General features: G+C 25.3%; 1 protein-coding gene across 2 annotated transcripts in view; it reads left to right on the top strand.

Moving 5' to 3' along the window:
• LOC122508821 (myelin regulatory factor) overlaps window positions 1–10,201 on the top strand; it is a 55,647-nt gene extending 45,446 nt beyond the window's left edge. Inside the window, exons 5-17 of one of the 2 annotated variants that reach the window (XM_043622387.1) lie at window positions 270–607; window positions 1,960–2,226; window positions 2,794–2,972; window positions 3,445–3,661; window positions 3,857–4,015; window positions 5,879–6,468; window positions 6,688–7,017; window positions 7,190–7,364; window positions 7,778–7,853; window positions 7,942–8,054; window positions 8,451–8,707; window positions 8,896–9,115; window positions 9,276–10,201. In XM_043622387.1, the coding sequence (XP_043478322.1) occupies window positions 270–607; window positions 1,960–2,226; window positions 2,794–2,972; window positions 3,445–3,661; window positions 3,857–4,015; window positions 5,879–6,468; window positions 6,688–7,017; window positions 7,190–7,364; window positions 7,778–7,853; window positions 7,942–8,054; window positions 8,451–8,707; window positions 8,896–9,115; window positions 9,276–9,350 (2,996 nt within the window). In that variant the 3' untranslated portion in view covers window positions 9,351–10,201. The remainder of the gene's footprint in view (window positions 1–269; window positions 608–1,959; window positions 2,227–2,793; window positions 2,973–3,444; window positions 3,662–3,856; window positions 4,016–5,878; window positions 6,469–6,687; window positions 7,018–7,189; window positions 7,365–7,777; window positions 7,854–7,941; window positions 8,055–8,450; window positions 8,708–8,895; window positions 9,116–9,275) is intronic. The other variant, XM_043622396.1, reaches the window with a different exon arrangement.
• The last annotated feature ends 2,169 nt before the right edge of the window (window positions 10,202–12,370 follow it).

Raw genomic sequence — 12,370 nt, 5'->3', positions numbered from 1 at the left:
CAATTTTTTTTACTCCTCTGGATCAATTTTTTAAATATTTTTTTTTTACTCTATTCAACAATTTTTTTAATATTTTCTATTTCGAATTTTTTCAAATTTTCCTGATTTTGGTTTTTTTATTCCTGGTAATTGTAGTTTCAATATTTTTATAATTTTAATTTTTACAGTTTTATTTTTTATAATTTTATGTTTAAGAATTCTTAATTTCAATAATTTTTATTTTTATTATTTTAATTTCAATGATTTTAATTTTGCATTTGCTTTTTCAGATCAAAAAGCAGCTTTACAAGAAATCCTCCTTCATCATCAAGGGAACACATCGAATTACACGTCTGGTTTGTTGCCATCGTCACCAAGAACACTGGCACCAGTTTCAGATCCGCTTCTGCTCACCCATCCAGTATTGACGCCTCTTTTGACGCCAAATAGTTTGACTCTTCCAAATCAACAGCAACAACAACAACAGCAGCAATTGGGAACACCATTGGTACCATTACCTCACGAACACAGTCCCAATAATACTGGTATCACCACTTTGTATTCATCACTTCAGTCGGCACCCAAAAAAAGAAAACTCAGTCAGGATGGTCTCGTACACGTCAAACAAGTAATACCGCTCAATCGAAATATTTTAATGAACCTGTCTTTTCTATCTGTGTCTCGAATCTTAATCTAATAATTTTACAAGACGTTCAAGTCCGATTTTTTATCATACTAACATTTTAAATCGCATTTATTTTTTTATCGAAACTTTTTTATGTTGTATTTTTTTTTTATTTCAACTGGAAATTTTATTGCTTCAAAAAGAATTTTTGTTTTTCTCTTGAATTTTCATTTTTTGTTAATTATAACATTTTTTTCTTGAAGAAACACAAACACAGACAAAAATGAAAATTTTCGTCTTAATTACAAGAACATTTTTTAATTCGAAAATTTTAAATTCGGAAAATTGTTTTTAAATTTAATTTTGTTTAGTGAATATTTTTTAATTGTTCATTTATATATTTATTAAGATAAAAATTAGGATTTGCTTGAATATTATGTTTCGGTTCTGCAAGTTAAAAAATACTTCATTTATTAATTATATACTAGAAATACAAATTTTTGTTTCGTTCCAATCCATAATTTGAAATCAGTAAATATATCATTTTGAGACGAAAAAATGAATGATACAACTTTTTTAAAAGTATTTTTATATTTTTTTTCGTTCGTAAACTGATTTTCATAAATTGCTAATTGCATTAATAATACAAATTAAAAACTTGAATTTTAGATTTAGAATTTGAATTAGAAGTATTGTAATTAATATTTTTGATAAACTGACACAAAATTATTGTAACAAAAATTCAATTCGAAAAAGAAATAAATAAATTTCGTTCATTTGAACATTCAGAAATTTAGGAATATAAATAATTATATAAAATTTATAATCAGCAGAACTGAAATACTATTAATATTACATTATTTTTATTATTAATTATATTACTAATATTTATCGACATTTAAAGTAAATAATTATGAGTAATTACTTTTAAAATTACTAAATACATAATTAATACTAATTGAAGAAATTAATTTTATAAATTAAAGTATTTTTTTTTTTGTTTTACAATTTGTGTTGAATTAGATTATCAGAAACTGGTTTCAAAAGGAATATTAATTATCTGGTTTCAAATAAATCAAAAAATGAAATATCAACTAAAAATAAGTGTCAACTGAAAATAAATATCGAGTTCAAAAAATGTCTACTTGGAAAATGTAAACTCAAAAAAATATTAATTTAAAGAATATTAACTTGAAAAATGTCAACTTAGAAAAATATTAATTTAAAAAGGATTAACTTAAAAAAATACCAACTTATGTTAATAAATATTAACTCTAAAAAAACCAAATTAAAAGAAAAAATACCGAGGTACTTTTTTGAACATTAATGATAAAAATTAAATTTCTTTTTAACAGGAACCGGAATTGGGAACGGTGGAAAGAAGTTGTAGTAGTAACAGCACAGTGCTTGAGGGAGATGAAGTTACAGGCGATAGTAATTACATTGATGCGAGTTATCAATGCATTCGTTTTCATCCTTTTCAACAAACTTCTTGGCATGCTCTCTGTGATCACAATCTTAAAGAACTCCCTGTTCCGCATTATCGAGTCGACGCTGATAAGGGATTCAACTTTAGCAATTCTGACGATGCCTTCGTTTGTCAGAAGAAAAATCATTTCCAAGTAAGTTTTTTCATTCTTTCCCTTCTTTTTAATTTCTAGGTCTGCAAAGTTGAAATTCAAAAAGAAATCCATTTAATTCAAAAAAAAATTATTTTTCCAAATCAGTCAATCTGCAAAAGTTTGAATTAAAAATAGTATTTTGCCCTCAATCTGGGCAAATATAAAACACGCAAGTTATACCATTAATTTAAATTAAAACTTAATATTAATTTTAATTTAATCTTAACATTATTAATTTTAAATAAAATGTTATCTTCACTTAAAACTTAATTTTATGTAAATTTTAATCTTAACTTAATTTAAATTTAATTCTTCCCAAACGGGAATTTGTTACTCTTGAATCAATTTTAAAAATTGAAATTATTTTTTTATTTTTTAAAATAATTTTCATTTTTTTGAATAAAGTCTAAAAACTGCATTTTTATTAAATACAATATTTGAGAAAAGTTTAGAAATTATTTTTTAAATAGTGCTTAGTATTTAATTTCTGAAAAATACAATTATAGATTTGAATACAGTGACTTTATTGAAGACAAGAAACTAATTCATAAATTTTATTTCATTAAGATTACTTGCCACGCGCAGCTTCAAGGAGAGGCCGTATTTGTCAGAACCAGTGAGGGTCTCAAAAAAATTAGCAGTTTTCAGCTTCACTTTTATGGCGTCAAAGTCGAATCACCAACTCAGACAATTCGAGTCGAACAGAGTCAAAGCGACAGGAGCAAAAAGCCATTTCATCCTGTGGTGTGAGTAAAATGAAATTTTACAAAAAAGAAAACTACATGAATTTTCTCAATTTGTAATTTTCAATTTTGTTTTTTTATTCGTTTACTATTTTTTCCCCTTTTTCTAATTTATTTTAGCATTTTTTGTTTAAATTTCTTAATTTGAATTAATTTGATTTATTTTGAAGTAATTAATTTGAATTAATTTTAAGTACTTAATTAATTTAATTAAATTTTAAAGTAATTATTTTGAATTAATTTATAAATTAATTAATTTGAATTTCTCAATTGATTTTGATTTTAGTTTCCCAATTTTCTTCTTTTTACTTTTGAAGTTCTATTTGAATTTTGAATTTTCTATTTATTTTGAATTTATTTATCAAATGAAAAGAAAAAGAAATGAGAGAGAAAAAATTTTGGCTAATTTTATTTTGCAAAATTCCATTATATTTGCGCGTCAACATGTGTCAGTTCATTCTTAACGCTAAAATAGAGCTGGTTTCAGGGTGGAATTGGGTGGCGAACGCGTCACCAAGGTGACAGTGGGACGTTTGCATTTTAGCGAGACAACCAGTAATAATATGCGAAAAAAAGGAAAACCAAATCCCGATCAACGTTATTTTCATTTAGTCGTTGGATTACATGCGCACACGGCCGATCAGGCGAGTTATCAGGTCGTCGCTCATGCCTCCGAAAGAATAATTGTCAGGGTAAGTTAATTGGGAAGGAAAAAAGGAATTTTATTTGATTCATCATTTATTTTAATTACTCATCTATTAATTACTCAATTTTAATTACTATTAAATACTATTAATTGAAATTGAAAAATTTAATTTGTGATCTTTTATTGATTTTAATTTTAGGAAAAATTTACATATCGATGAAAATTGTTAATTATTTTATAGGCGAGCAATCCGGGACAATTTGAGTCAGAAGGAAGCGGCGTTGGTGTCGAGGGCGGTTGGCAACGAGGATCTGCTCCCGACAGCGTTTATCATGCAGGTCGAGTTGGAATTAATACAGATCGACCTGACGAAGCTTTAGTCGTTCATGGAAATATGAAGGTATTTCTACTCTTTTAAAATTTGATCATGTGCTTTTTTTCTATTTTTTAAGATTTATTTATATATTCAGGATTACCACATCAGGAAAATCAGGGAATTCAGGGAAAAGTCAGGGATTTTTATTAAAGTACTGGAAAAAATTAAATTTTTGAGAAGTTAAAAATTATTGCAGAAATTCAATTATTTTCAAAAGTAATAAAATTCTTCTCAAAAATTCTATTATGTTCAAAAATTTAAAAAAATTCTCATCAAAATTCAGTTATCTTTAAAAATAATCAAATTCTTCTCCGAATTTCAATTATTTCCAAAAATTTTAATAAAATTCTTTGCAAAATTTCAATTATTTTCAAAAAATTTTCCAATTTTCTCAATTCAATGATTTTCAATATTTACTATTTTAATAAAATTTTTCAAACGAATTCAATTATTTAAAAAAAAATTTTTGATAAAATTCTAAGCAAACATTAAATTATTTTCATAAATAATAAAAATTTCACAGGAATTTAAATATTTACAAATTTTTTATAAATTTCTTTGCAATAATTCAGTTATTTTCATAAATAATAACTTTTTTTTTAAAAAAAATTCAATTATTTTCATGAATAATAAAACTCATCATAGAATTTCAAATATTTTTAATACAATTTTAATCGAATTTCTCGAAAAAATTCAATTATGTTGATAAAATTCTTTATGATAATTCAATTTAGAAAAGCATTCATTTATTCAGTAAATTATTTCTTTTTGTATTTAAATAATTGAATTCTCGTAGAATTTTCCAATAAAAATTGATTTAAAAATTAATATTAATGAATATATTAAAAGCATTATAGATTGAATTTTTAAAAATAATTGATAATTTAATTCTTTCGAAGAATTTTAATAAACTTTTTGAAAATAATTACATTTTTCGAAGAATTTACTTAAAATTGTATTAAAAATAATTGAAATTCTGTGGAGAATTTTATTAATTTATAAAAATAATGGAATTCTTATAACGAATTTTATCAAATTTTTTTTTAAATAATTGAATTCATGTAAAAAATGTTATTACTTGTAAAAATACTTGAATTTGTGCAACGAATTTTTTTACATTTTATTTAAATAACTAAATTCTTTTGAAAACTTTTATTAAAATAGTAAATTTTAGAAATTTTTGAATTTCAGCGAAGAATTTTATTATTTGTGAAATGTAATTTCATTCTTGAAAAATATTTTTGAAAATAATTTCATTTTTCGAGAAATTTATTTAAAATTGTATTAAAAATAATTGAAACCCTGTGAAGAATTTTATTATTTATGAAAATCATTGAATTCTTGCCACGAATTTTCTTATAATTTTTGTAAATAATTTTTTTTTTTTTTAACAATTTTATGGAAATCTTAATTTTTATAAAACAGGAAGACATGAATTACTCCGAGTCAAAGACTCGAAGTGATTCATATCTTCATGTTTTATAATAATATTTGTATAAGTTGTTGAATTTTAAAAATGTTTGAATTTGAATGTTTTGAAGAATTCCTATGAAAAAAAATAATTAAATACTTATTTAAAAATGAAGTTATTGATTTGAATTTTTCCAGAATTTTTCACAAAGTTATTGATGTTTGCGAATAATTTTACAATTAAAGAAATTCGTAAGTAAATGTAATAGAATGTTTTTTCGAGTATCTAATAATTTTTAGAGTGAATCAGAATATTTTTTAGGATCAGGGAAAAAGTCAAAATTTTGTCTGGAAATCAGAGAAAAACAAAATTAATTTTTTGTGGCAACCCTGATATTATTTAATATTTTATCCTATCATTTTTTCTAATAGTTCACAAATTGTTGAAGAATATAATTCACAAATTCTTTTTTTTAGGTGACGGGACATATTGTCCAGCCGAGTGACGTGAGAGCAAAGCAAAATGTACAGGAGGTCGATACACGCGAGCAATTGAGAAATGTTCAACAATTGCGAGTGGTGCGTTATCGTTACGCGCCAGAATTTGCTCTTCATTCGGGACTTGGTGTCAAATCGCAGGAGGACACGGGCGTTATTGCACAGGAGGTACAGCAAATTTTGCCTGAAGCCGTTTTGCCAGCTGGCGATATTGTACTTCCCAATGGACAGAGGATAGAAAATTTTTTGGTGGTTAATAAGGAGAGGATATTTATGGAGAATGTTGGTGCAGTGAAGGAACTTTGTAAAGTCACTGATAGTTTAGAAACAAGAATCGATCAATTGGAGAGAATTAATAAACGATTAGCGAAATTAAAGAGAGGCGATAGTCTCAAGAGTTCAATTAGTACAGTATCTAGTATAGCGAGTAGTAAATATTCATCGTCAATAAATGCAAAATCAACGATGCAGGGAAAATCGAAACGATTCGAAAAGGATGATGAACTACTTTGCAGTAATAAATTCATACAGATTATTATCGTTATTCTTATTCTCATCATGGCATTTTGGTAAGTTTTTTTTATTTTTATTAAATTAAAATCATATTAAAATTAAAAATGCATTTTAATTAAAATCATGCTAAAATTTCAATTTAAATTAAATTAAAATTTTTAAATTTTAAAATAGAATAGAAATGTAATTAAATTTAAATTTGTATTGAAAATTAACCATTTAGAAATATAAATAAAGTAGTTAAATAAATATTTTATTAATTTGATTATTTCTAGTCTCGTGGCGATGGCGACTTTGTATTTCTTGGAATTTCAAAAGCGCAGTAGTTTAGAATGGTCGGCGGTGGCGGGCGGTGGAATTTTGGCTATAGCACCAGTTCATATTCCAACTTCGCAATCGACGCCGGATTATGAGTCACGTTTCAATCCACTTTTGTACAGTACACCCTCACCTTATACGAGACACGGTACATTTACGAGAGGAATCGATGGTCATACATTATTGAAAAATGCCCTCTCCACCCAATCACCAAATACGAAACAACAATTATATTCACAAGAAATTACTTGGTATCCAGGCTCGCAAAATAAGCACGACAAAAATAGGTAATTTACTAAAAGTTCCTTTTTAAATTAAAGTTAAATAAGAAAAAGTTTTTAATATTTCTTTCAATTTAATTGTTTAATTTATTGTAATAATATTATAATTCTTATTTGCTTATTATAATTGTTTTATTCTTTCTTGATTTTTATTGTAAATTTATTTTCTGTAATGCAGTGAATTTCCAAATAACTGGCTTGGCAAGAACGTCGCTGGTGCTGTTCCTAGTCATGTTGACGAAAACGATCAAAGTTCAGATATTGATGCTCCTCCGACGAATAAGGGGCCAGTTCCTTTAGGAAGACCCGCTGATTGTCCTGTTCATTTTACTGAACTCGAAAGTCCTTGTCAGGTGAGACTCTAAAATTTTCGTCAATATTTTAAATTAGTAATTGTATAATTAGTTCATTAATTTTACATTAAATAATTTAATTTTGTTCTGAAATATCGAAAAAGAAACTAAATTAATTGTAATTAAATAATTGTTTACGAAATCAAATAATATCCAATGAATTAATTTGGTTTACAATTGATTCAGATTAAAATAAATTTTGTTCACAATTCATTAAGTTAGTTTACATTTGTTTCACAATGAATTAACATTTGTTTCACAACTAATTTAATTTTGATAACAATTAAATTTGTTTTGCAATTTATTTAATTCAGCCAACATTTAATTAATTTGGTTTACGATTAAATGATTTGAAAGTATTAAAAATAAATTTTGATTGTCTTATTAAAATGGAAAAAAAAATTTCTTTTCAGATTTACTGCTGCACGGCAGAAATTCATCAGCTTGAAGAAGCGCGTCCTGATCATCCACCTGAAAAGAAAACTATTTGTAAGTTCATAAAAAAAATACTCACTGTGCAATTAATTATTTTTCCATTAGAAAAATTATAGTGCTGATAAAATAATGTATTTTGCAGCTGATCATTTGGAGCAACCAGTTAGTATTCATGAGGAGAAGAGAAAGCTCAGTAAAGGCTTACAAAATGGAATAAGTCCATCTGATCCCAGCACGCAGACTCTCGTGAAAGAGGTAGATTCATACTTTTTAAAAATTATATATAACAATTTCATATCATTTCATTTCATTCGTTTTAAATTTCAATTTAATGTTAAGTTTTTAAAATTTATCTTTATTTTCTCTTTTAGATATTTAGATTTCTTTCTTTAATTTATTTCTAAAATATTTATTTTATTTAACGTATATTTTTTTTACTATGGAAATATATAATTTATTTGCGACTTATTAATTTTTAAATATTGAGATTATTATAAGTAATAAAATTACATATAAAATATAATAATCTATAAAGATAAAATAAATCTATAGAGATTATTATAAAGTGTTAAAAGATTATTATAGAACATTTTTGAAATTGATTTTTTTTGTATATAAATTAATTACGTGTGATTCGATGGGATTTCACAGAACAATTATAAATATCTTCACAAGAGATCGAGAAGGGAAGCTGGAAGTGGAGGAGATTGGGGAGAAGTCGCGAGTAATGCGGCCGGTTCCTTGCCCCCAGAACCAAAACCACAATTGTTTATTGTTGCAAAAAGTTTCAACGCCTCTCTTGATCAACGATATTGTTCATCGGCATCTACGAATACTGCAAACAATATCAGTTGCATTGTTCCACTCTCGAAACACATGCCAGACACTCATCTCACGTTACATTTTGTGTAAGTTGTGAAATATCATTTTTTTTCTCTCTTATCATTACTGAATAACGTAAATTTATATTCTATTATTTTACGTATAAATTGAATCGTAAATAATTAGTGAATAAAAATATAAGTACAAAAATTATTTATATACTTAAAATTTATTCTTAATTCTAAAAATAAAATAATGAAAATTGTTTATATAGAGGAATGCCATGGTATTGGCAAATTGTTCAACAATGTCCAATACCGTCGAATGCGGCCGTTGATGAAGCGATGGTCTGCGGATGGAGTTATTCGATGCAACATCAAACGCAATATACTGAAAGTACTAATCAACCGGGTGATCAAGCATTTTCTCTAGATGTTGCTCATTATTTAAGAAAGACTCTCAGGTTCCGAGTGCCCACCGTTCAACCTCAAGATGTAAGTAACATTTCATTAAACTCTTGGGCCACTAAACTATCAAATAAAACAATTCACGAAAAAAATATTAATACTACTAAATAAATAGGAAAAAAACAGTAAATATTTAGAAACATTAATAAAATATGAATAGGAATTAAATAGAAATTTATATTTTTAGAATATTTGCAAGAACAGGCACGGAAGTGATTATCTGGAGTTTACCTTGCATTTTTATCGAGATTGCGACGAGTGAATCGAGTTTCTTTTTTGTACTCAAGTAAATTATTCAATGGATCCTCTGAAATTATCAGAATTTGAATTGTGCCTCAGTGCCTTCAAAATTCGGATACTTCATTCTCTTAAGTGCAGCAAAATAAAAGCACATTGACAAATATTGATCTGAAATTAAACACGAACCTCGTATTTAAGTTTTTGTACAGAATTTATCATGTAAGAACTAAGAAGTGCTTTAAAACAAAAACCGGGGGGTGGGGTAAGAAAGTGGATAAAAGCATCAGTTAACCGGTGCTTTTCTCTTATATAAAAAAGTAAATTTAATCGTACAAGTAGACTTATTTACGGTGCAGAATTTCACATCGATTAAACATTGAACAAAGTATTTAAAATAAGAGGGAAAAAAACTCAAATGACTTTAAAAGGAAACTTTTGAAATTTTCTTTTTAAAAAGCGAATCGATGTTCGAGAAAAGTAAAATAATTTGAAAAATTGTCACGTCATATTATTGACGTTATGTACAGACTTTTTTGTGAGATATAGAAAGATAGAAGAGTATTTATATATAAAAGAAAATGTACAGTACTCAATATACTGTACAAAAATTTTATTGTATGTATGCCTGTGAGAGTTTTGAAAGCAAGTTTTTTTTAGAATTATCATCACTCACTAGAATTAACAAAACAAAAAGAAAAAAAGAGAAGATTATTAAATTATTTAACGAGTTAATTTTTAAGTATTTCGTGCAATATATTTAGGCCAAGGGAGATCTTGAAAGAAAATAGGATTTTTTTCTCACACCCTTCAAAAAAAGAAAAAAAAAAATGTTTATTATAAAATTTTTCTGATTTCGATATTTGCTTGTACTGATTGACTCGTTAAAAGAGCGGTAATCTCAGATACTTATTCAACAAAATATTGGAAACTAAGATTCCAATTTGTAAATACATATAGAATATTATTTCTCTTGTACTAGATTTTTTTTCTCTTTAATTGTAAAATATCTCTTTTACAATCACCTGTGATAAATAAATAACGAATAAGTAACGCAAAGCCAGTTTAGAAATTTATCTTTTTTGGCTTCTTATTTATAAATATAATTAATTGAAAATATTGTTATTTAATGAGAAAAAAGTTGGAAAAAAATACTCACTGTTTATTATGAAAAAACAAAACGATATTTTCTATTTCGAGCTGCAAGTACAAGTAGATAAAAAATCAGAATTTTTTTATACGTCTAGAAAAAAGAAATTTTGGATTTTTATAATTATATATATTTTCAATATGTACAGTGCAGCGAGAGGAAAAAAAGAAAGATTTAAATTTCACAATAGAAAAAATATTTTCTGCCGTCCATTTTATGTAATTCCTAATTTGACAAAGACTTTTTTTGTAAAGAATTTCTATTAATTGCACGGGTAAAAACCTGTCAAACAGGATGTATAATCAGTCATATGTGATGTGTTATATAATAAGGGAGAATTCAAGTGATTATTTTAATTTAAATCATTTTTAAACAATATATAATGAAATTAATTTTAAAATGAATAAAAATAAAATAAAAAGAATTATACAATAAATAAAAGAATATGAAAAGAATTAATAAGAATAAATTAAATTTAAAGAATTTAATTTATCTATTGAAATGACAAATCTCAAAAAACTTGAAAAAAAGATAAAAAGAGACAGTTTAATTTTTTAATATAAATAAATTATTTCGAAAGAGTACTAATTATTAATTATTATATTAAATTAAAACCTATTTTATCTTACAAATATGTGTTGTAAATTTTGTATTTATTAAAAAAATGAAAATAGAAAAACTTGAATATTCCCTAACTCTATAACATCGTGAATATTCACGATTTATAATTAGATTATATTATTTTCTTAGATACGTAAAAAGTACATATTAAAATTACTCACTTTCTTAAAAAATCATTTTATTAATTAATTACACAAGAGAAAAATTAATATTGAAAAAAATAAAAAAATATTCAAAAGCTACATTCAAAAAATTTGTAAGAACTTTTGTTTTTGCAAAAAGTTAAAATTTTCCAATAGTTTTTAAAATTATGTTAATTATATTAAAATTGTAATATTCAAAAAGGGTAAAGAGAACAAAAAATTAATTTTTCAAAATATTGTAATTAATTAAAACAGCAGCAAATAATAATTAAAAAATTTAAATTGTCTCTAAATTAATAAAAAGTGAGAAATTTTAATAATATTTTAGTAGAAATTGTATTTCTATAAATGTCACAAAAAATACTGACTGTTTAAAAATGACATTGCATTTTTAGTTTAGAAATAATTATTTAGAATTGAAAGATATTTTGCCAGACACACCGTGCAGGAAGATGAATATTATCAACTTTCATTGTGGCAACTTTTTGTTACGATTTTATTATTCTACAAAGCTTTCTGATAAAAATGCTGCTTTGACGAAAATTGTAACAGCTAATTCTTCAAAGATATTAGAATATTTTTATAAATTGCGAAATATAAGTAAGCGTTGAAAATAAAATCTCACATATTTGTATACTGCCGTACAAAATAAAAAAGTCTATAACTGTAATTTGTTTTTAGGTTGTTGTTAGCTTGTTTGTCTACGTGAAAAACAACCTAAAAGCAAATGTCAGTTATAGACTTTTTTATTTTGTACGGCAGCATATGTACGTTTTTTCTTGGAATGTCTTGTAAACTAACAAATATCTCGAATATCGATCGTACTGTTTTTTGATTTGTACAGTAAAAAGTAAATCTTTTGTAAAAATCTATCTGGAATTAATCAAGTCTTGAAAGTAATGACAGTCTTAATTTAAACTCATCGATTTGTGTGAAAATAAAGATAGGCAATCTGAATTTACAGTTCTACTTTTTTATATTAGGCATACATCTGCTGATTTTGAACATAATTGCCTTAAATTCAGCACATTCTTTAATGATAATCAGTATGCTTTGCTATTTAAATTCAGTAAAAAAAATATGATTTGAAATTAAACAAAGGCTGTCTTAAAAATGTTGCATCAAAAATTA

Source organism: Leptopilina heterotoma, unplaced genomic scaffold, assembly GCF_015476425.1.
Source record: "Leptopilina heterotoma isolate Lh14 unplaced genomic scaffold, ASM1547642v1 Lhet_114, whole genome shotgun sequence".
Lineage (NCBI taxonomy): Eukaryota > Metazoa > Arthropoda > Insecta > Hymenoptera > Figitidae > Leptopilina > Leptopilina heterotoma.
Note: the sequence above shows the minus strand (reverse complement) of the source record. Positions and strands in the feature narration are given on the sequence as shown.